Below are 24,250 nucleotides of genomic sequence, written 5' to 3' on the forward strand. Positions count from 1 at the left end.
AACATTTCTTCCAAGTCTTTGCGGATCCCCTGTGGCGACAACATCGCGCCACCCCCCAGGGATTTGTGGACCACAGGCTGGGAATAACTGAGATAGAGCAATTGCTTTACACTCTTTTCCTTTTCTCCTAATATTTCCATACAGAAGTCATTCATGATACCCTTTTCACATATCGTCTGTCGTACACGGTATATCTCAAGCTGTTCTAATTTTCATTTGATGAAGGAAAAGAAGAAAGAGAGAGAAATCTCCCAAGGATAAGCTAGCTAAGGGCAACAGAGCTACAAAAGGAGCTTGGAATAGAGGAGACAACCAGTGAAGAAATAGTAATCTGAGGAACGGATAAAAGTAGTGCTAAGAGAAAGAAGAGTGGAATAAAGCAGGGGGGGGGGTGTCTTCAGACTTGGCCCTTTTATGAGTTGTGGACTTCAACTCCCAGAATTCCTCAGCCAGCGTGCCTGGCTGAGGAATTTTGGGAGTTGAAGTCCACAACTCATAAAAGGGCCAAGTTTGAAGAGCCCTGGAATAGAGAGGAATCATTGGCTACAGGTTTTTTAATTAAAATGAAGTAGAATTGCCTAACACAGGGGTCTCCAATCCCCAGGCTGCGGGCCACTACTGGGCCTTGAGCCTTTTAGAACCGGGCCGCGGAAGGAGTGGGTGTGTGCACGCGCATGCATCCCCACTTGCTTGAGCAGGGAGCGTGCATGCGTGTGCTTCATTTGCGTGAGCCGCGGGCGCATGCGCATGCCACTTGCGCCAACAGAGCTGCACGATCATGCACGTTTGCCCGCCGCTCACACGGAACCATCCCCTCTCTTCCTCCCCCCCCGACGCTGGTCCGCAAAGCGAAAAAGGTTGGGGAACTCTGGTCTAACACACAAATACGTGTATTTCATTTTCAGTGAATTATGCCTCGGGGTGCAGTATTGCAAAGTTTCCAGAAGATGGCACTGTAATTGCACAGACTTTTAAGGATCAAGGTACCGAGTTCCTCTCTTCTGTTTAATATTCTTGTAGATGTGAGCTTGAATCTCCTGTTTTCTTTTAACAAGGAAAGCTTGGGAAAACTTGGCATTAATGTAGGTAATCTATTCCTTGGGAGGTCCAGGAAACGTGTTACTTTAAAGTGTACTAAGTGCGTAAGAAAAGAAGAAAACCGTATTTTACATCTCTTGTTTGAGGGAATGTACTTTGATCCTTTATTATTTTGTTTCCTAAGACTCCTACGCCACTAAATTCCCCTAAGCAGCTTTCTGAATGCCAAAATAAAGGATTACAAACACCTGACATATGAAGCACTAGCATAAAATAACAATTATGCACTATGAATAGAGTTACCTACAGTGAGGTTCAGGCATCCCTGAGTATGTTCTTAAAAGAGCCCTCCAGAATCTTAGTGAGGTAGAAGAGGATTGAATATCTGGGGTAAACTGTTGCATGGAAGAGATGTTCAGCCATCCCTGAAAAGTTTTACCCCCAGATGACCTTCTGCAAAAAAACAAAACAAAAACCCCTCTCTTCCCAATCTTACTGGGTGAGTGTAGATGTCCAGATTTGGAGAACTTTTAAGGGTGGCAATGTCAGATGTGAACAACCAGATCTAGATGTGAAAGCTTCAAAGCTACTTTAATTGCTCAATGCCTATTTCCTGGAAATCTTCCCAGACTGGCGATTTGTACCCGGGCCAGGCTAAATAAGGTTCAAGGGCGGTCGGATCTTGCCTTCTTGTGCCTACGTAAGGATTCCAGACTAATTCCCTGCTTGACTCCTCCCCCGGCTTTGCCAATCTCTCTCCGACAGACAACCATCTTTTTTTCTAATTAATAATAATAATAAACCTTTATTGTCAAAGTACAACATGTGTACATTGAGATTAGCTGAGCCTCCCCCCCCGTGCTCTCTCCCCCCAACACACAGTGACAACAAACCCTCCATCCCACCACACTATGTGAACCAACCACACCACACACCGGCCTCCCAAGTCAATCCTGCATAAGATTATGTCCCATTTAAAAGCCTAACAGCCCACGGATAAAAGCTATTTTTCAGCCTGTTGGTACGGCTGGCTATTTTCCTATATCTCCTACCGGATGGTAGAAGAGTAAAGAGATACCGTCCAGGGTGTGAGTCATCCCTGAGAATCTTCCTCACTCTTCCAAGGCAAAGAGCCCTGGCGATGTCATCCAGTGGTGTCAGGGAACAGCCTACAATGTCTTGTGCTGTGCTCACTACCCTCTGTAATACTTTCCTATCCGCGGCTGTCAGACCAGCGTACCAAATACCAAATACTAATTGGCCCCAGAAGCTAAGTGGCAGCTACTGCGGCCAGGGCAGGTTTCATAGTGCCCATCGCTGTGTGCTGTTACACGCCAGAGGTTTCAGATGCTGACCGAGGTGATGGTGTTGGCGATAATGGTGATGAAAATAATGTATGATCTTGCCTGCTGCCTTGTTGTTGTTGTTGTTAGTTGTGAAGTCGTGTCCAACCCATCACGACCCTATGGACAACGTTCCTCCAGGCCTTCCTGTCCTCTACCATCTTCTGGAGTCCCTTTAGGCTCACACCTCCAGCTTCAGTGACTCCATCCAGCCACCTCCTTCTCTGTCGTTCCCTTCTTCTCTTGCCCTCAACCTTTCCCAGCATTAGGCTCTTCTCCAGTGAGTCCTTCCTTCTCATTAGGTGGCCAAAGTATTTGAGTTTTAGCTTCACGATCTGGCCTTCTAAAGAGCAGTCAGGGTTGATCTCCTCTAGGACTGACCGGTTTGATCGCCTTGCAGTCCAAGGGACTCGCAGGAGTCTTCTCCAGCACCATAGTTCAAAGGCCTCAATTCTTTGGCGCTCAGCCTTTCTGCATGCCGCCTGCTTCTCCACAACTCTGGGCGGCTCACAACATTCCAACGAAGAAATTGCGATCAAAGCAATCGAGCGCAAAAGACGAAGATCCAACACCGGCAAGCAGAAGGAAGCGAAGGGTGGGTCTCTTTCTCTCTTGCCAAAGGTCTTCATGCCAGTTCTGAACAACAATGTCGTGAGAGCCATCCGGATTTTGGGGGGGAACCTCGTTCCAGCGGGGAGCCATTGCTCTAGAGAAGGTGTGCTTGTGGAGTCCCAGTGGATAGCATTGTTCATGGAAGGACCCCAAAATGCACCAGGCCTGCCAGACTGAATTCGGGAAGCAGACGGCAGACAGGCAGTTCCTCAAATAGTTGTTGGGCCCGGTGCCGTGGATTTATAGGCAACACCCAGCACCTTGAGTTGCACTCGGCAGCAAACTGGCAACCAGTGTGCCTCGCCAAAGAGACGTGTTCCATGGGCACGGCTCTGCCCACACCACTAAACATGTAGTCCTCAATGTCAGTGCTGCTAACATCGAATGTTATTGCTTGACAAGAGATGAAGAAGTAACCATTTCATATGTTAAACTTGTGTACTGCTTTAAGAGATTGAGTTTAAGGTTGGGAGGGGGGACGAGTAGGATTGCACCTTTCAAGGCCATCTCTAACTAGAGAAGATAAGACCTTGGCGGGGAAACTGATTCTTTAAATTAATTGCTGAATATGATTAATGACAAAATTAGAAAGGTGGAGAATTGTGTTTTAATATATTGTGCAAGGGGCGGAGATTTCAGATCCCAGCTTCCTTCGAGCAAGCATTTGCCGGTGTATTAGGCTGAATAAAGGACTTTTAAGGTAAACAATGCCTGAGTCACTTGAAAAGCCCATACGTCGGAAATTTGACACTCAGCTTACAACCCTTCATTTAGCGACCGTTTGCAATTACAACGGCACTGAAAAAAGTGACTTAATGAGTGTTTTTCATGCTTGCGGCCACCGCAACATACCCCCCCCCGGGTCACGTGATCAGAATTCCGATGCTTGGCAACTGGCTCATGTCGATGACGGTTGCAGCGTCCTGTGGTCGTGTGATCACGTTTCGTGACCCTCTGATGAGCAAGTTCATTGGGGAAAGCCAGATTCACTTAACAATCGTATTACTGACTTAGCAACTGCGGTGATTCACTCAACAACTGTGGCAAGAAAGGTTGTGAAATGAGGCAAAACTCTCTTTAATGATTGTCTCACTTAGCAACAGACATTTGGGGCTCCATTGTGGTCATACGTCGAGGACTACCCGTATTCTATACCGACTGAAGCTTCGGGTGCTGTTTGATGCAGTTTGATCCCTTCCCTCTCTCCCTTTTCCTCCTAGGTCTGGAAGTTTTAAAGCAGGAGACAGCCATAGTCGAACACGTTCCCATTTTGGGCCTCTTCCAAGTTCCTACAGAAGGCGGAGGCAGAATTGTTTTGTACGGGGACTCGAACTGCCTGGATGACAGCCACCGGCAGAAAGGTGCGTAAAACTGCGCGACGCATTCCAGTTATCGTAACACTCGAGCACAGTGGCAGATTCCAAAATGGAAGACTGTGCGTAAATCAAATAAAAATAAAGTTTCCACTTGGCACCTTGGGATCTGAAATTTGTAGATTTACAAGCCGTTTGTAAATTCTATTGTACTCATTACCGATGTGTCTTCTCATGACACTTTCATTAGCCAGTGCTGAAATACAGAGAACTGACCGTATTAAAAAAAAAATCTTCTCCAAGATTTGGAACCTCGATCTTGTTCATACCTAATGCCATGTCGAGTAAGTAGTTGTCTTGTTTTGCACTACAACACACAAGCCCTTCCGTATTACACTTCTGCACACAAGCCGAGACTGACTGGGTTTGCACATGGTTTATTAACGAAACAATTGGCCGGTTTTGCACAGTATTTCAAACCAAGTTACCTGATGGCTCAGGACCATATCTTAATGTAGCTTAGTGTTTCTCAAAATTGGCAACTTTTAAGACATGTGGACTTAATTCCCAGAATTCCTCAACCAGTATTCTGACTTGGATTCTGGGAACTGAAGACCACACGTCCATCAAATTTGAGGAACACTGAGGTAGCTTGATCAACAAATTGAAGTTAAAAACCTGGCTTTTAAACTCTTATGATGTTGACCCCAGTCAGGGATTTGTGTGGTTAAATTAACTATTGGAGAAAGCTGAGAATTATAAGACATGTTTATTGAAAATTGGAGACATTCAGAATATATTGGAAGATTATACCTTTATTTTATAGCTAGCCAGCCAGCCAGCTAGCCTCGGATAGAACGCTCTAATAAACAAGTTTTAAATAGAAGCAACTTCCAATCTCATTAGAAGGATTCTGTTGGAACAAATTATTCTCACTTTATGGGAAGTAGGCTGACTCTGAAGCAGTCTGTTCCATTTATGGAATGGAGGTTGAAACAGTCCGTGTTCAGATTGGGCCAATTCCGATAACGTTGGAACAGGTGATACTCAACATATTTGTTGGAAGTTGGAACAGGACATTTTGAAATCAGAACACTGCAATCTCCAGTTGCTTTATAAATCTCTACTTTGAAATTGTTAAAATAAATGTACTGTGACGATCCAGAGTCACAGTTTGCATTGATTCCAGAACACGTTGCCTGTGGAATCTACATTTCAGAAAAAATTAATCTTTCCTAAGGTTTATTTCATGTTGATGTAAATTATAACCATGTACAGTAATAATAATAAAAAGGTTGATGAGCAGTGTTTCTCCATCTTAGCAACTTGAAGATCTGCAGGCTTCGCCTTCTAGAATCCTGGAAGTTCATCTCTACATATCTTAAAGTTGATAAGGTTGGGATAAGTATTGGAAAAAAAATACCAATCTTAATCTATCCCATTGAGGATTACAGCTAGTCCTTGATTTACAACAGTTCGTTTAGTGACTGAAGATACAACTGCAGTGAAAAAAGTGTCTTATGACCAATTTTCACACTGTTGCAGCATCCCCATGGACACGTGATCAAAATTGAGATACTTGGCAACGGACTCATATTTATGACGGTCGCAGTGTTCCAAGGTCACGTGTTGCAACGTTTTGCAACCTTCTGGCAAGCAAAGTCAAGGGGGAAGCCAGATTCACTTAACACCCATGTTGCTAACTGAACAACGGCAGTGATTCACTTAAGGGTGATAAGAAATTGCAAAATGGGCCAAAGCTTGCTTAGCGACAGAAATTTTGGGGGTCAGTTGTGACCGTAACTTAGGGGATTACCTGTATTTAGGTTTAATAAGCTAATCAATGTAGATTCTTTGGTTGGTATTGCAATTGAGAAGTCAATATTGCTTTGGCATACAACGTCCCTTGACTCCCTTTCAATGGTTGAGTAGCAAGAACCCTAACCCTAACCCAGATTGTTGGGGGCAATAAGCTGACTTTGTAATAATGCCGCTTGGGGGAGGGGCGAAAGCCCTAATAAGCAGGCATATACATAGAATGAAGGCTATTGCTAAGCACATTGGTTTGTGCTTTAGATTGTAAGCCGCCCTGAGTCTTCGGAGAAGGGCGGGATATAAATGGGATTAAAAATAAATAAAAAATAAAAAAATAACCCTAACCCCATCAAAAAATAAGACCTAACCGGAAAATAAGCCCTAGCGTGATTTTTCAGGATGCTCATAAGCCCCACACCCCAAAATAAGCCCCAGTTAAGATCATCAGACAGACAGATGCATTTAGTACTGTATTTCCTGGAAAACAACGACCTAACTGGGAAATAAGACCTAATGCATCTTTTGGAGCAAAAATTAACATAAGATCTGGTCTTATTTTCGGGGAAAGACGGGTATTAGTTCTAGAGCAGTGTTTTCCAACCTGTGGACTTCAACTCCCAGAATTCCCCATCCAGCCATGATGGCTGGAGAATTCTGGGAATTGAAGTCCACGGGTCCTCCAGTTGCCAAGGTTGAGCAACGTTGGACGAGAGAAGGGTGCTCGGTTCTGTTTTTAGCAGCGAAGTAGAAAGGCCTTGAGCTAGCCTTTCACGCTAGGAGATGGAGGCGGTGACTCCTGCTGTGACTTCAGTAAGCTTAGCAGTGTTTAAAATTCCTCACATACATAATGTGCAAATCCTAAAAATGTGTCTGACCTCCGTATTAAGGAGAAAAGAAATCAAAGGTGCGCGCTTCGGTGACACGAGGATTATGAAGATTAATATCCATTCCCACCAAAGGGCAATGTGGGGCGGGGGGAAGGATTTGACGAAGAGGCCTTTGAACTGTGTTTAAATGATTTGAGAGTAAATCTGACTCGGGGCTCCAAGACAAGCAGGGTCGGGAATCTTCGCTAATGTCAGCTTGCACCCAACATGGCTTCAGAGGCTGTGTGGGTCTCAAAACCGCCTTTTCCTTTCTCCACTTTGAAGGCGGTTTCATTGCACGGGTTAAACCTTCCGAAGAAAATCTGCTAGCCGTAAAAAAAGCCTCATTGTTTATCCTTTATTTATTGGTATCCCACTTTTATTTGTTTTACAAATAAGGCAGCGAACAGGTCTAATCCGGGTAGTCGTCGACTTAACGCCCGCACTTGAGCCTGACATTTCCGTTGCTAAGCGAGACAGCCGCTAAGTGAGTTTTGCCCCGTTTTACGACCAGTTGTGAAGGGCACCGCTGCCGTTGTTAAGTTAGTAACACAGTTGTGAAGTGAATCTGGCTTCCCCACGTCAGAAGGTTGCAAAAGCAGATCAGGTGACCCTGGGATATTGCAGACCTCCTAAGCGTGAGTCAGTTGCCGAGTGTCTGAATTTTGATCATGTGACCCTGGCGATGCCGCAACGGTCCTGGGAAAAACAGCCATAGGTCGCCATTTTCAGTGCCGATGTATCTTTGAACCGTCACTAAGCTGATGGTTGTAAGTCAAGGACTACCTGTGTTTACTGTATAACTGCTGTGAAGAATCTTGGAAGCCACCTAATATCTTTTTTCTTTCTTTTCAATGTTTTTTCCCCCCTTTCTTTTCTTGACCTTTATCCGTTTTCTTTGATTTCTTTTTTTTCCCTTCCCTACTCTATACTACTTGGTGTTGGTTTTTAATCTTCTTGTTTAAAAGTTTTAATAAAAATTACATGCAAATTGATTGGACGCCCACATGCTGTGTTAAATGAAGCCAACGACACAGCTTAATGTGATAAATAAGCCTAGATTTCATGTAGTGATTGGGCCAACCTCCTCGTTGTTTGAAGCGCTGTATTTTGACGGGGTGTCTGAGTTGACAAAATGTTATCTGCAGTCGAGTGTTAACCCAGAATCGGAAAGCGGGCTTTGAAACCAGTTTTGCAAGCCCAAGTTTTCTGTAGCTAGTGTGTTGTGCGAATTGCAGAGCATGGGCTTGCGTGCTATTGTTCCGACCTCTGAAGAATATTCATTCAAAAAACAGGAAATGATGAAGGCAGCAGCAGAAGCATAATTTGCTGCTCTATTTCAAACCTTTTACAAGGTAGTCCTTCACCTTTGACCAATAAACTTTAGTTTAGTGACTGTTCAAAGTCACAACAGCACTGAAAAAGGGGACTTATGACTACTCCTTGCATTTAAGTCTCACCGGCTTAAGGTTGACTCAGCCTTCCATCTTTCCGAGGTCGGTAAAATGGGGACTCAGATTGTTGGGGGCAAAATGCTGACTCTGTAAACTGCTTAGAGAAGGCTGTAAGGCAGTGTGAAGCAGTATATAAGTCTAAGTGCTATTGCTGTTGCCCTTCCTTCCATCCATCCATCCATCCATCCGTCATGCACAATGGTTAGAATGCAGTATTGCAGGCTGAGTCTGCCCACTGCCAGGAGTTCGATCCTGACTGGCTCAAGGTTGATTCAACCTTCCATCCTTCCGAGGTCGGTAAAATGAGGACCCAGATGGTTGGGGGCAATTATGCTGCCTCTGTAAACTGCTTGGAGAGGGCCGTAAAGTACTGTGAAGCAGTGTATAAGTCTAAGTGCTATCTTCCTTCCTTCCTTCCTTCCTTCCTTCCTTCCTTCCTTCCTTCCTTCCTTCCTTCCTTCCTTCCTTCCTTCCTTCCTTCCTTCCATTCATCATGCACATTGGTTAGAATGCAGTCTAAGTCCTAGTGCTGTTAAGACCACTGCAACACGCCTATAGTCATCCAGTTGCAATTTGGGTGCTTAGTAACCTGCAGGTATTTATGACGGTTGCCACACCCTGGGATCACGTGGTCACTATTTGCAATCTTCCCAGCTGGCTTCTGACAAGCAGAGTCCATGGGGAAGCTGGCAGGAGATTACAACTCGCAATTCTCTGAAGTTTTGCTTAAAGACTTGTGCAAAAAGGTCACAAAATTGTGGGTGGTCATGTGACACTTTACTTAATCCCCCCCCCACTAAACAATAGGTTTTTCAGTCTCAATTGTGGTCATAGGTTGAGGAGTATTCTATCTATTCTACGAAGATTTTGCTGTTGAAATTTGCCTAGTGCAGGGGTAGGCAAGCTTGGCTCTCTTATGACTCGTGGACTTCAACTCCCAGAGTTCCTGAGCCAGCATGGCTCAGCTTGGAAACCTCTCCCTTTCCCCTCAGCATGGCTGGCTCAGGAATTCTGGGAGTTGAAGTCCACGAGTCATAAAAGAGCCAAGGTTGCTTATCCCTGGCCTAGTGCACCTCAGTGTGGCTTCTCTTGATTTCTGTGTCACTAAGCAACAGAGAACCATAGACTTTTTTTTTCTCGTCTTGGGGCCTTCACCGTGTATTCGAGTTAGCCAAGTTCCACACATTTTCCACACATTTTTTAATACTTTAATCAAATACGGGGGAGCATGTTCTTCACGAGTGGCAGCATTTTGCGTGGTAGTTTGTTGTACCAGCAAAGAAGGTAGCATTACTCAAGGCTGCCATCATTTCGTGCCTGTTAGTAGAGCAAATCTTAATTATATAAATTGGAGCATGGTAATCAGTGATAAGGAATTTCACTCGGTTTGTTAACACTTTGGTTGGCCTCTGGATGTAATAAAGAAGAACTTGTTTGGGTCTTTAGCCCGACAGCATTGTGGACCTCTAGATTTGTAGATTTTCTGAAAGAGAAAAAATATATATCCATGATATTGAGTGGCCTCCCCTCCACTAAAATGGCATGTAGTGGAGACTAAAAAGTAAGAGCGACAATAAGTGAAAACTCTGGTCTTTTTTATCCTTCTGTTGCTATCAAATTTGGGGGAGCTTTACTAAGGCTTGTAGCCAGTTAATATAATAACCTCTATATGCCTCTATAATAATGTTGTTGTTAGTTGCGAAGTCATGTCCGACCCATCGCGACCCCATGGACAACGTTCCTCCAGGCCTTCCTGTCCTCTACCATCTTCTGGAATCCATTTAGGCTCACGCCTACTGCTTCAGTGACTCCATCCAGCCACCTCGTTCTCTGTCGTCCCCTTCTTCTCTTGCCCTCAACCTTTCCCAGCATTAGGCTCTTCTCCAGTGAGTCCTTCCTTCTCATTAGGTGGCCAAAGGATTTGAGTTTCAGCTTCAGGATCTGGCCTTCTAAAGAGCAGTCAGGGTTGATCTCCTCTAGGACTGACCGGTTTGATCGCCTTGCAGTCCAAGGGACTCGCAGGAGTCTTCTCCAGCACCAAAGGCCTCAATTCTTTGGTGCTCAGCCTTTCTTATGGTCCAACTTTCACAGCCATACACTGCAACTGGGAAGACCATAGCCTTGACTATAGGCACTTTTGTTGGCAGGGTGATGTCTCTGCTTTTTAGTGTGCTGTCTAAATTTGCCATGGCTTTCCTCCCCAGAAGCAAGCGTCTTTTAATTTCTATAATAATAGCCTTATATATAACAGACTCTTTCCTCTTACTATTTATTTATTAATTAAAGACTATCCCACCTTTATTACTTTACATTGTAAGTAACCCAAGGTAGTGAACATACACAATACTCCTTCCTCCTCCTATTTCCCCCACAACAACATCCCTGTGAGCTAGGTCGGACCGAGAGAGAGGGACTGGGCCAACTTCACCCAGTTGGCTTTCATATCTAAGGCGGGACTAGAATTCACAGTCTCCTGGTGATTGGCACAAGGTCATCCAACTGGCTTTCATGTCTAAAAAAGGACTATAACTCACTGTCTCCTGGTGATTGCCCGAAGCCACCCAGACTGCGTTCATCCTGAAGGTGGCACTAGAACTCACAGTCTCCTGGTGATTGGCCCAAGGTTACCCACACTTGGCTTTCATGTCTAAAGGAGGACTAGAACTCACAGTCTCCTGGTGATTGGCCCAAGGTCACCCACCGTTGGCTTTCATGTCTAAAGGAGGACTAGAACTCACCATCTCCTGGTGATTGCCCAAAGCCACCCAGACTGCGTTTACCCTGAAGGTGGCACTAGAACTCACAATCTCCTGGTGATTGGCCCAAAGTCAGTCAGTTGGCATTCATGTCTAAGGTGGGACTAGAATTCACCGTCTCCTGGTGAGTGCCCCAAAGTCACCCAGTCTGTTTTCACACCTAAGGGGGACTAGAAGTCCTCATCTCCTGGTTTCTAGGCCAGCACCTTAACCCTCTTAACCCCTACACCGAACAGGCTCTCTCTTCCCACCTACCTTGCCTTCAACATGTAGTTCCAGAAGAGTAAAGGATAAAATGCTTGACATTTTCAGCCCCCCCCCCCACTCACCCTCTGAAGCCCTGCAAAACTAGGGTGGATCTCAGCTGTGTAGAGCGCCAACTCTTAACGGCGCAGGGGGTCTGGGAAAACAGACGGCATCGATAGGGATTATTATTATTATTATTATTTTTAACTTAAATCCCACTTCAAGAAATGGTGCTGCTCACAGTTGGCTCATCTGGCTATTCAGCAGGCCTATTCAGAGCGCCGACGCGATTTAATATATTCATGTTCGATTTCCCCAGATTGCTTCTGGCTGCTTGACTCCATTCTGCAATATACGTCCTACGGAGTGATGCCGCCGAGCCTCAGCCATTCGGAACACAGGCAGCGGCCCCCAACCGGGGCGGGTTACATTCTGCCAGAGAGAATGGAAGGTGATTTGATTTGATTTTTTTTTAAAAAAAATTTTTTTTACCGTTAGCGCTCAGAGCGATGGCATTTGGCGTGGAGGGGAGAAGACAAGAGGTTTCTATTAAGGTGGTCAGTTTCAATCTTTTTTTTTTCTGGAGCGGGAGAAAAGGGGGGGGGGAGAAAACAACAGGAGTGGGGTGGAGAAAAGAAGGTCAAGGCAGAGGTGGTGGGAGGTGTTCTGTAGAACAAGGGGGAACAGGTGACAAACTGAAGCCCCGTCCCTCTCCAGCAAGGGGGTCGAGCTATTCTCCAAAGCCCCTGAAGGCAGGGCAAGAAGCAACGGATGGAAACTAACCAAGGAGAGAAGCAACCTGGAACTAAGGAGAAACTTCCTGACGGTTAAAACGATTAACCAGTGGAACCACCTGCCACCAGAAGCTGTGAATGCTCCAACACTGGAAGTTTTTAAGAAGACATTAGACAATGCTTTGCCTGAAATGGTATAGGGCCGTGGTGGCGAACCTATGGCATGTGTGCCACAGGTGGCACCCAGAGACCTTCTGTGAGCACACATGCTGTCGCCCCAGTCCTAGGCCTTCAGCTGGGTTTTATAAAACCTTTTCGCTTTAGGCCTCCGCCACCGTGTGCAAAAAAAAAAGGTTCAATCAATCAATCAATTTCAACTTCTTGCGGGGGGAAAAAAGGTCTCGCAAAGTTGGAATTCATTGATTGAACTTTTTAGTCCCACCCAGTCTGCCATTACCACTGCAGCCATGCGCACCCAATTGGCCACACCCACCCAATAGACCACGCCCACCCAGCACCCGACAATACATAAGTGGGTTTTGGGTTGCAGTTTGGGAACTCGGTCTCTAAAAGGTTCGCCATCACTGGTACAGGGTTTCCTGCCTGAGCAGGGGTTGAACTAGATGACCTGCAAGGTCCCTTCCAACATCATCATTATTATCATCATCATTATTATCGTCATCATCATCATCGTCATCATCAACCCACTTATAGCTTGCAAGGTTCCCACCAAAGTGGGTTTGGCTGCGAGTTGGCTCATTTTTATACGCTTTTGAGATGTTCTGAGGCAGCCTTTCTCAACCGTGGCAACTTGGAAGATGGGCTGATTTCTGTAGCTACCTGAGGGATTCTGGGAGTGGAAAGTCCTCAAGTTGCCAAGGTTGAGAATTCTTGTAAGTTGAACTCCACGCACCTTAAAGCATAACTGGCTGGGGAATTCTGGGAGTTGAAGTCCACCCGTCTTAAAAGTGGGCAGGATTGAGAAGCAACCGTTCGAATGGGTGAAAAGTGGCAGAGGCTTAAAGCACTAATTCCCCCTCCCCCTCCGCCTTAAAAATTTCAAATGTTTCCCCTCCTCCCCACGTCAGACCAATTCCTAGTTTGGGGAGATGGTTGCCTCTTCATGCTTTTTCTCCAAGGCTGGCATGTTTGCCCCATCGACTCCTTTGCTCTTTCGGTGCCTCCCGGCATCTGCGGATTGTGCAGGAAAGCCAAGTGCCTCTTTCGGCTTTCTAATCTTTTCCCCAGGATCCGCCGCTTCGCTGTTGGTTTTATTTATTGGCAATTCAGCCCATCTCAAGACACTCTTGAGTGGCTTACACAGAACCAAGCTCTTTTTGGCTTGCCTGCTTCAGTGTTGTTTATTTTTTAAACCCCCCCCCCACCTCCCCAAATAAATGGGGTAAAGAGATGGCTTCAGTAAAACCAAGATCTAGTTCTCAGGTTTCGAAAAAAGCAGCAAGCGACAGACTTCCAAGGATTCCCAGTCATTCTTTATTCTACGACATTTCCAGGGAACCACCTTCATCGCTACTCCAAAGTGCTGGAGGCTCATCTGCGTGATCCGAAACCTCGCTCACTTCCGGCATGTCCTCATTTGTCCTGGGCAAAGCCACAGCCTCTGAACGAAACAGCACCCAGGTTGTCTTCTTTTTCTTTCCTTTTTTTTAAACGTTTCTGTCTCTTTAGAAAAAAATTTCAGTTTCAGATTTGATCAAGTAGATCTAGTGAATAATAAAATAGCTCTTTTAAGAGTCTGTAAAGGGAAATGTGCAAAGATGCATTTTTAAGGTGCGCAGACTTGACTACCCAGTTCTGCCTGGACCAGGTTAAACCAGCATCTCCCCGACTGAGACCTGTTGTAGCCGTTACATCTGACGCTCTCAAGAATGTTTCCTTCCTTCCTCCCTCTAGATCCGTGGTGGCGGACCTATGGCGCGTGTGCCACAGGTGGCCCGCAGAGCCCTCTCTGTGGGCACGGGCGCCGTCACCCCAGTCCTAGGCCTTCAGCTGGGTTTTATAAAACCTTTTTGCTTTAGGCCTCAGCCGCCGTTTGCAAAAATTCCTAAAGGTTCAATCAATCAATTTCAGCTTCTCGCGGGGAAAAAAAAAGGTCTCGCAAAGTTGGAATTGATGGATTGAACTTTTTAGTCCCGCCCAGTCTGCCGTTACCACCGCAGCCACGCCCACCTAATGGGCCACACCCACCCAATTGCCACACCCACCCAATGGGCCACGCCCACCCGGCACTCGACGATACATAAGTGGGTTTTGGGTTGCAGTTTGGGCACTTGGTCTCTAAAAGGTTCGCCATTGCTGCTCTCGATATTAATTATATTTTTCTGGTCGTCTCGTTTGATCAGCAGCCCAGGAAACGTAAAGAGTTTGGTTTGATTTTATCTCTTCTAGCAACCTTTGGAAACATCAGAAGCTATTATCGATTGACCTGGATAAAGTGGCCTTGCCAAGTTTCCATCAGAACCGGCCCCAAGTAAGACCTTTATCACCAGGAGAGAGTGGAGCATGGAATATTCCAGGAGGTAAAAATTGTCCTGAAGTTCATCTCTTCATCTCTAGGGCCTGTTTGGTCTGCTAAATAAACGACGGTGACACAGGCTCATTCTGCAGAGGCAATTATCTTATTAATAGCCTTCCATTCATGTCCTTTTCCTGCTGGCCTTAATCTGCTTTTTTAGAGGCAGCATCCCATTCAGAAGCCAAGCATGTCACCTTGGCCTGGCAGATTAAACCAATCATATTTTGAAGATGTGGTGTTTACAGTACGGGTAGCTCATTTAGCGACTGCCTCGGGTAGTGACTGTAGTTACGACCGTGATGAAAAAGTAACTTTGTGACCAGTTCTCAGGTCTGTAAAGCAAAGGAAAACTTTGTAAGATTGTAAGGATGGTTGTGGTTTTACTTAGCTTTGCTTAATGACCAAGTTCCCAGTTCCAATTGTGGTTGCTAAATGAGGACTACCTGTATAATATAAACCAGTGCATGTGCTCCAGATGTCAAGTTTCCGACGTCTGGGCTTTTCAAGCGACCCTGAGGCATTGTTTACCTTAAAAGTCCTTTATTAGCCTAATACACCGGCAAATGCTTGCTCGAAGGAAGCTGGAATCTGAAATCTCCGCCCCTTGCACAATATATTCAAACACAAATCTCCACCTTTCTAATTTTGTCATTAATCATAGTCTCCAATTAGTTTAAAGAGTCAGTTTCCCTTCCCTTAGAACAGGGGTAGGCAACCTCGGCTCTTTTATGACTCATGGACTATGCTGACTCAGGAATTCTGGGAGTTGAAGTCCATGAGTCATAAAAGAGCCGAGGTTGCCTACCCCTGCCTTAGAAGAACCTTATCTTCTTTAGAGAGACAAATGGCCTTGAAAGTGCATTCCTACTCTTCCCTCCTCCCAACTTTAAACCAATGCAATACACAAGTCTTAAAGCAATACACAAGTTTAACATATGAAATGGCTGCTTCTTCATCTCTTGTCAAGCAAGAACATTCGATGTTAGCAGCACTGACACCAGACCTTCTTTTAAAGAATCGTCAGGAAAATAGTGGTATAAAAAAAACTTTGCTTGGTTCCCCATCTGTTGAGGTTCGTGATCTTTAAAAACCCCAAATGTCTCAAAGATAAGAGCTGCTGTTTCCCTTCCTTCCTTGCTCACATCCTAACCAGGATCCCAAACTGATGAAAATGTGGGCTAAAGACTTATAGAAGAAGAATGTATTTATTTATTGCTGTTCCCCAATTGTGAGAGTCTTTTTTTTAAATAGCTCACTTAGCTTTATCTTGTCTTATCACGAACCAGTCTTTTTTAAAAATAGCTTTATCAGATCAGTATAATTCAATTCAGCGTCTATATTATCCATTGTTGTTGGAATCCTTTTTAAAACAACCCAGGATTTTTTACCGCGCAAAGGGAACGAGGGCAACAAACATAACGTTTGGTGACTCATTATATGGTTTCACATGTTTTTTAAATCCAATATGTTTTTATTGCATCCTGGGGCTTTTTTGTTTGTCTTTAGTCATATAACACATTGGAGATGAGTGGCTATGCAAACTGAAGCAGTAAATCAATAATATAACACATGCAAATAAAAGCAGCTCTTTCTTACAAGGTTTAAAAACTGAATCTTATTTCCTGGAAAGACCGATAAGTTTTGTCTGTGGATTTTCACCTTTTTTGTTTTTGCTCTCCTGTGCAGGAATCATGCCTGGGCGTTACAATCAGGACGTGGGAGGGACGATTCCCGTCTTTGCTTTCCTCGGCGCCATGGTGGTTCTGGCCTTTTTTGTGGTCCAAATCAAGTCCAAGAGCAGGCCAAAGAGAAGGAAGCTTCGAGTCAAACGGCCGCAGATTATACAGCAAAGCCACCTTCCGAAGACCCCGTCCGTTTGAGGGCTGCAGCCAAAGATGTCACTGACCCGCTTTGTGGGAATTGTGATCGAACTGCTAAAGACCCTCGACCTGACCTAGCAGACCTTCCGCTTTCGTCTTTGCTTATTGACAAGGGACGACTCCATGGATGACCTTCAGATTAAAACAAAACAAAACAGAAAAAAACCCTATTATTTTTTGGTAGCTAAACGGACCAAAGGCTTAAAAACACTATTTAAGAAGGAAATCAGTTGCTTCTGAATTTGGGAAGGACTTTTGTCCCTCCCCCCCACCTTCTCCTCCTTTTGACGTTGACCAAACCTTTTCAATAGAGGCTACTTTCTGTATTTATTTTCAGAGGGACCAGGAGAAGATCCTCTTCGGGGCTCTTGATTCGTGGATGGCAGCACCATTTCCCCCCACCCCACCCCCTCGAATGGTGTGCCTTTATTTTTTATTTTTAAAAAGTTCTCTCTTATGAAGACAAATAGAACTCAGGTGATCCTCCTGGTCACGATGAGAAAGAAACCCAGTTTGAACAAAAGCAGGAACAAATCAGTGTGGACCTTGTAGTCCTTTCATTTATTTTTTATAAAGCAACTTACCATGATGTTTTTTGTAATTCTTCAGCATGATTTCACCGTTGCTGGTGGATAAAATTTTTTTTTTCCAATAAATACGCTATCTATATTGAAATTGAAAGAACAAAAAGCCAGCTCCGCCCCCCCTCCCCCCTAAATGAAAGAGAAAGTGCTGATAGAAGAAAGTATTTGTAGCTCAGAATTGAACTCTGGGGCCTTTTGTGCTCTCTGAGCTGGGTTGTTTTCTTGCGGTCTCGTTTCATTACCCAACTAGGTAACGTCATCAGTGCAAGAAGGGAGTGTGGCTTGTAAAATGGAGGAGGAGGGAGGAAAAGCACTATGGGGTCCTTCGTGCTCTCTGAGCTTGGCTGTTTTCTTGTGATCGTTTCATTACCCAACTAGGTAACATCAGTGCTAGAAAGGAGTGGGGCTTACAAAATGGAGGAGGAATGGGAGGAATATACTATGGCAGTGGTGGTGAACCTATGGCACACATGCCAGAGGCGGCACTCAGAGCCCTCTCTGTTGGCACGTACACCACCGTCGCCAGCAGCAGGTCCATCAGGCTGCCCCCGCCGCCTGGAGCAGGAGCCCCACCTAGCAGAAAGGAGGTGAAGCCGCCAACTAGCCAGCTCGAGTAGAGGTGGTGGAGCAGAGGTCACCAACCATTGTCAATTGGCGGACTGGAAGAAAAGGGAGGGGGAAGCATTTTACTTGCGTGCATGCGCGCACGGGGCCGTGAGCACACACATGCTGCAAATGGGGCGGGGCGAGTGCCTGCGTGATACTAGCCCTGCCCCCGTTCTTGTGTGATGCAGCGCCTTCTATCTGCACCCTGCGGCGTCGCGGCAGCCATTTTTCCGCCTTGCAGCACGGTGGCCCATTTTTCGCCCCCCCCTCCCCGGTTTTTGCGTGCCAGAGGCGGCATTCAGAGGTGCCTCCCTGCCCCTCCCTCAGGGCACCACAATGCTGATGCGGCCCCTGACACTTTGCGATAAATAAGTGGGTTTTGGGTTGCAGTTTGGGCACTCGGGTCTCTAAAAGGTTCTCCATCACTGTACTATGGGGGGTCCTCGGTGTGCTCTGAGGTTGGTTGTTGTCTTGCAATCGTTTCATTACCCAAGTAGGTTACACCATCAGTGCCAGAAGGGAGTGGGATTTGCTCCCTGTTTACATACAAGTGTCTTTCCCCGTCAATGTCGGCGGGACAACCGCCTAATCCAAGAGCTAGCAAGAAGAAAACAACACAGCGAGAAGAACCCCACTCCCTTCCAGCACCCAATGATGTAACCTAGTTTAGTAATGAAACGTCTGCAAAAAAAACCCAAGAAGCTCAGAGAGCACCAAGAATTCCAGAGAAGGAGAAAATCAAATAATATGGGGAACTGTTCTGTGTCTTGTCCCCTATTCCCCCATGTCCTTTTCTGAACATTTTACATTTATAGCTTCAGCAAAAAAACACAAAAAACCAAAAAAAAACCCCACCCAGTCCCTCTTAAGTTCCGTTGAGAACAATTTCCAGAGTGAGAATCTATAAAACCGGGAGCCTTACAAGTTTCGAAAGTTTTCTGTAGCTAGTGTGTTGTGCGAATTGCAGAGCATGGGCTTGCGTGCTATTGTTCCGACCTCTGAAGAAATATTTCAGCAGCTAATTAGTATATCAAAGGATGAACGAACAGGAACAGATCTCAGACCTGTGAAAAACTAAAAAAATTAGGACGATGAAGTTCCATCTAGCCTGGCTCACAAAAATTTGTGCCTTGAATTAGTCCCTAAAGGGCTGTTAAGGTTCTTTCATGCTTTCGATGGAATTCAGAGGACTTAAGCCTTTATCTGACTAATGACTTTTTTCTCTGCCTGTGCCTCCCTTTTCAGCTAAGTTGTGTCATATCTTCACACCACATGGTTAGACTTTGCAAGAACACCAACATCACGTGAAATGTGATAATCTCCCAAGGTTTAAAAATGCTGTCTTTCCCCTGCACGAAAGACAACTTGCAGTACTATCATTGGGGGTGGGTTGTGTGAATGCAGCCGCTGTCTTGCTGGTTAATGATCCTGGGTAATCCACTTGGAGACCCCTTCCTGAAGGAGCTAGATAAATATCCTTAGATAAATAACATGAAATTGCAGAGAGAAGAGAATATTCTCCTCCTCCTCCTCCGTAATTCTACAGGTTGAGGCTTCCCAGACGAAACCAGCTGATACTATTTGCAGGAAAAAGCAAGATAAACCCATTTCTTTGTATAGCACAAAACCGGTGGTGGGATTTTATCCATTTTATTGTTCAGTCTGTTCATGGTGCTCGCCCATTTCACATGCCTGATTCTGGATGGTTAAAAAATAATAATAACTGAAATACTTACAACAACAACAAAAATCTATTAAAACCATTAAACAATATAATTTGTAAGAGCATGACATCCATGCACAATTTCAGAGGCTCCATACCCCTGTCAGATCCCCAGGGACAATGGCAAAAGCCTGCAGGGTCTTCTAGAAAGCCACCTGTAGCCATGCTCCTTCCGATGGGATGGGCAGATGGATTGGGAAGAGGCAGTCCCTCAAATGACCCCAACCCATGCCTTGTGGAGCTTTATAGATCATTACCAGCATCTTGAATTAAACTTGGAGGTGTAGGTGTAAAGTTTGGTCTAGTGCAGGGGGAGGCAACCCTGGCTCTTTTATGATTCGTGGACTTCAACTCCCAGAATTCCTGAGCCAGCATGGGGGAACTATGGCCCCTTCATGACTCGTGGACTTCAACTCCCAGAATTCCTGAGCCAGCATGGCTGAGCTTGGAAACTCTCCCTTTCCCCTCAGCATGGCAGGCTCAGGAATTCTGGGAGTTGAAGTCTACGAGTCATAAAAGAGTCAAGATTGCCTACCCTGGTCTAGTGGTTAAGGCTAGAAAGCGTGGGAAGGTGAGTTTTAGTCCTGCCTTAGGCATGAAAGCTAGCTAGGTGTCTCTGAGCCAATCACCAGGAGTTGGTGAGTTCTAGTCCCACCTTAGCCATGAAAGTTGGCTAGGTGACTTTGAGCCAATCAGCAGGAAACTCGAATTCTAGTCCTCCTTTAGGCATGAAAGCTAGCTGGGTGTCTTTGAGCTTCTCAGCAGGAGATGTCGAGTTCGAGTCCTGCCTTAGGCACGGAAGCTGGTTCAGTGTCTTTGAGCGAGGCAGATGTTCGAGTTATGCCTCGGTCTTGGAAGTCTGGCTTCTTTTTAATCAGTCAACAGAAGACTCTTGAGATCTAGTCCTCCCTTAGACATGAAAGCTGGTTTGGTGAGTTTGCACCAATCAGCAGGAAGCTCTGGCTTTTAATCCTGCCTAGGCATGAAAACCAGCCGGGTGATTTGGGGGCCAGTCCGTCTCTCTCAGCCCAACTCACCCCACAGGGTGGTGGTGGTGAGAAGAATAGGAAGAGACAGAAGGTGTGTTGGGTATGTTTGCCACCACAAATTCTTTGTAAAAGTAAAAGGATACAAATAAATAATAATAAAACCATGAATATCTGAAGTGTAGGGCATCCTGGTATAGGGATGGATGCAACTGGCACACAACCCGGAGTTGTGCCTTCCTAGTCATGCTTGCCATCTGCTTTTTGAGCGGGAGCTGTGAGTCCAGAAGAACCCCAAACCGCACACAGGGTCTATTTGGGCAGTGCCAAATTATATCCAGCACCAAAAAAATAATGATAAATTCCAAGATCCGGACGGTTCCAAATCTTACCAGGATTGAAGCCTCTTGCTCCCCATCCAAACCCCCACAGCCTTCAGGCACCAAGACAGGATATCAGCCATGTTTGTAGCTCAGGGGTTGAACGGTGGGGTCCTTGTGCTTGATGGTTTCCTTGCAGACGTTTCCTTATCCCAGGGGTCTTCAAACTTGGCCCTTTGATGAGTTGCGGACTTCAGCTCCCAGAATTCCTCAGCCAGGCACGCGTGCCTGGCTGAGGAATTCTGGGAGCTGAAGTCCGCAACTCATCAAAGGGCCAAGTTTGAAGACCCCTGCTCTATTTGGAGAACACTTTGAGGAAGGCTAAATTAATCCGAAAGGATTTTGCCCTTTGAAGCGCCACAGCAGAGAGAATTACCACAGCAAGCAGCCTCTCTCCTGGCAGAGCTTCAGTGAGGGCAAGCAAGGAATTTTGCTCCTTGAAGTGTCACAAAGTGCAGCAAGACTCGTGGCCTGTAAACCATTGCAAATTCAAAGGAGTTCAGAATGTCCCGTTTTGAGGTTAAAAACGGCTGTCCTGCCTATTCTGGAAATATTCTGGGCTAGTGGTGAAGATGTGTAGCATATATTGTATCGTTCTCCAGGATGGTTCAGGATCCATTTGAGGTAACATCATCAGCTCATTAGCTTTGGCAAACCTCAGAATCTTCATTTGCAAATTCCCCCATTTATGCAGGGATGTCGTGAGGCACATATCTTGCAGCGTCTTCTCCTTGCTGGGTAGGCAACCATTCACACAGCCGTAAATTATCAGGATTCGCAGAATAGGCTAAGCCCCCAATAACACAAGTTCAATTGTTTGGCTGGAGTTATTCATTCATGTAGAATAGAATAGAGCTGGGAGGGACCTTGGAGGTCTTCTAGTCCAACCTGCTGCTCAGCCAGGAGACCCTACGCCATTTCAAGCAAGTGACTGTCCAATCTCTTCTTAAAAACCTCCAGTGATGAAGCACCCACAATGTCTAGTGGCAAGCTGTTCCACTGGTTAATTGTTCTCACTGTTAGGAAGTTTCTCCTTAATTCCAGGTGGTTTGTTTTTTTTAATCCCATTTATATCCCGCCCTTCTCCGAAGACTCAGGGCGGCTTACAATCTAAGAAGCACAAATCAATGTGCTTAGCAGTAGCCTTCATTCTATGTATATGCCTGCTTATTAGGGCTTTCCCCCCCCCCAAGCGGCATTATTACAAAGTCAGCTTATTGCCCCCAACAATCTGGGTCCTCATTTTACCTACCTCGGAAGGATGGAAGGCTGAGTCAACCTTGAGCCTGGTGGGACTCAAACCTGCACTAATTGCAGGCAGCTGGTGTTACTTAAGGAGGCATTAGCCCACTGCTCCACCAAGGCTTCTCTCCATCCGTTGTTTCTTGTCTTGCCTTCTGATGCTTTGGACAATAAAGTTGACCCCCTCCTACTTGTGGCAGCCCCTCAAATACTGGAATACCGCTATCATTTCACCCCTAGTCCTTCTTTTCTCTAGACTGGCCATACCCAATTCTTGCAACCGTTCTTCATACGTTTTTGTCTCCGGGCCCTTAATCATCTTAGTTGCTCTTCTCTGCACTTTTTCCTAAGTCTGGACATCTATGTTTATTTATAAAAAAAATCTACATGACATTTATAAAAATCAACATTTATGGATGTTTATTCCATCCTTTATTACTGTACAAATAGCTCAAGGTGGGGAGCAGACATAGTATTCTTCCTATTTTCCCCACAACCACCACCCTGTGAGTTGGGTTGGGCTGAGAGTGGACTGGTCCAAGGTCACCCATCTGGCTTTCATGCCCAAAGCCGGACTAGAACTCGCCATCTCCCACTTTCTAATCTAGTGCCTTAACCACTAGCCATCCTGTCTTTCTGCTCTCTGGATGCTTGGCTCTGTTGCTCCTTTGGGCTGAGGTTGTTTCGATGCTGACCAAGGCTTTGTTGACAAGTGGCATATTTAGCTGATGAGGTGGTGGGCTTGTCTTATCTCTGGGTTATTTGCTTCCCTGGTGATAAATGTCACTGAGCACTGTGTGATGGGACGGCATTTTTTTTCTTCTTTTCCTTTGGTTGCTGCATTCCTGGGCTTGGTTTATTAGGTCAATATGGAGAAAGTTCTGGTTTATTCTGAGAACTAAAGAGTCCTGCTGGATCTTTGGTTCAAACCAAGACCAATTCCAAATTCCTGGGATTTCTTTTGACTGAAAAATGTGGAAAGGTTTGTTTTGTAGCAGAACATCTTTAAGGCGGTTTAGGAAAGGCGAGAACCGGTGTCCCTTTATGACAGTGTCCCAAGAGATTTGGCTGATAGAAAGGCCACTGATTGTTCCTGTAACAACCCAGAGTTGCAAGAGAGTGAGTTTAAACTAACTGAGGATTAAGCAGACAAGTTGATTCAGCTGAGGGTGTGTGTGTGTGTGTGTGTGTGTGTGTGTGTGAACTCTTGAGCCTCTTTAAAATCCCCAAACGTGAAGGCTGGAGGAGGAAGGGAGTGGCTACGGCTGCAAATTGAGATGGACAGGCAAGCAAGAGAGCATGAGAAAGAGAGAATTCCAAAATAATTCCCCCCGGGCTCAAAATATTCCATTTCAAAGAAAGCTTCTAGGTAGGGCTTTTAATCCTTTCTTCTGAATGCTACGGAGAAGGTCTTGGGAGCAGCTTAACCAACGTCAAGATGGGTAGGGTGGCACTTATCTTCCTTGGGTGGGGCAGTTGGATCATCTCTAGGAGTTCCTCAGCTTCTCTTCTGGCCCATTGTTGGTCTTCCATCTTGGTTCTGGCCAGCTGGTAGCGTCCAGCTTGGGAAGCAAACCCAAGAGGCCCAGGAAAGTTGGGGGGAACTCTCTTACATTGGATGGTGCTTCCAAGATGGGATGAACGAGAAGAAAAGGTGTGAAAAGGACAATGGGGTTGGTTAGGCTTGATTGGCGGCAGGCCTAGGATTTTTAGCTGCAGCGTTTGAACGTGTAAGAGCCGCCTCCTTAACGTGGGGGCGCTTTGAGAGAATTGGCTTGATGTGAAATTTCTTTTTAAAACATTTCATTTCAGCGTTTTTGTGTGTGTGTTTTTTTAAAAATTTGGCACTTTGCATATGCAGGGGAACGGGGTTAAATGGAAGAGGTTTCCTTGCATTTAATAATGAAATACAAGTGGGAACCTTTACCAAGCATGGATGATCTTCCCAAATCTAAGCCAGGTTGGACTCGTGTTGCAGTTCAACAGAGTGCTAGGAAATGCCATGGGTTTTCCTAGCTTGGGAAGTTGGGAAAAGTTAGGGGGGGAAAAATACCTTTCCTGAGAAGACAATGGCATTGTTGTTGTTGTTGTTGTTGTTCCTGCCGAGAAAGCTCATGTGAACAGGTCTATGAAGTC

General features: G+C 45.5%; 1 protein-coding gene across 7 annotated transcripts in view; it reads left to right on the forward strand.

Annotated features, from left to right (window-relative positions):
• MBTPS1 (membrane bound transcription factor peptidase, site 1) overlaps positions 1 to 17,262 on the forward strand; it is a 53,215-nt gene extending 35,953 nt beyond the window's left edge. For 6 of the 7 annotated variants that reach the window (XM_081336056.1, XM_081336060.1, XM_081336061.1 and 3 more), the window contains 6 exons: positions 906 to 983; positions 4,214 to 4,354; positions 11,763 to 11,894; positions 13,692 to 13,818; positions 14,587 to 14,717; positions 16,400 to 17,262. In XM_081336056.1, coding sequence (XP_081192182.1) covers positions 906 to 983; positions 4,214 to 4,354; positions 11,763 to 11,894; positions 13,692 to 13,818; positions 14,587 to 14,717; positions 16,400 to 16,593 — 803 coding nt within the window. In that variant the 3' untranslated portion in view covers positions 16,594 to 17,262. The remainder of the gene's footprint in view (positions 1 to 905; positions 984 to 4,213; positions 4,355 to 11,762; positions 11,895 to 13,691; positions 13,819 to 14,586; positions 14,718 to 16,399) is intronic. The other variant, XM_081336062.1, reaches the window with a different exon arrangement.
• Positions 17,263 to 24,250: the final 6,988 nt, after the last annotated feature.

The sequence above is a fragment of the Vipera berus genome (assembly GCF_964194415.1).
Source record: "Vipera berus genome assembly, chromosome: 10".
Classification (NCBI taxonomy): domain Eukaryota; kingdom Metazoa; phylum Chordata; class Lepidosauria; order Squamata; family Viperidae; genus Vipera; species Vipera berus.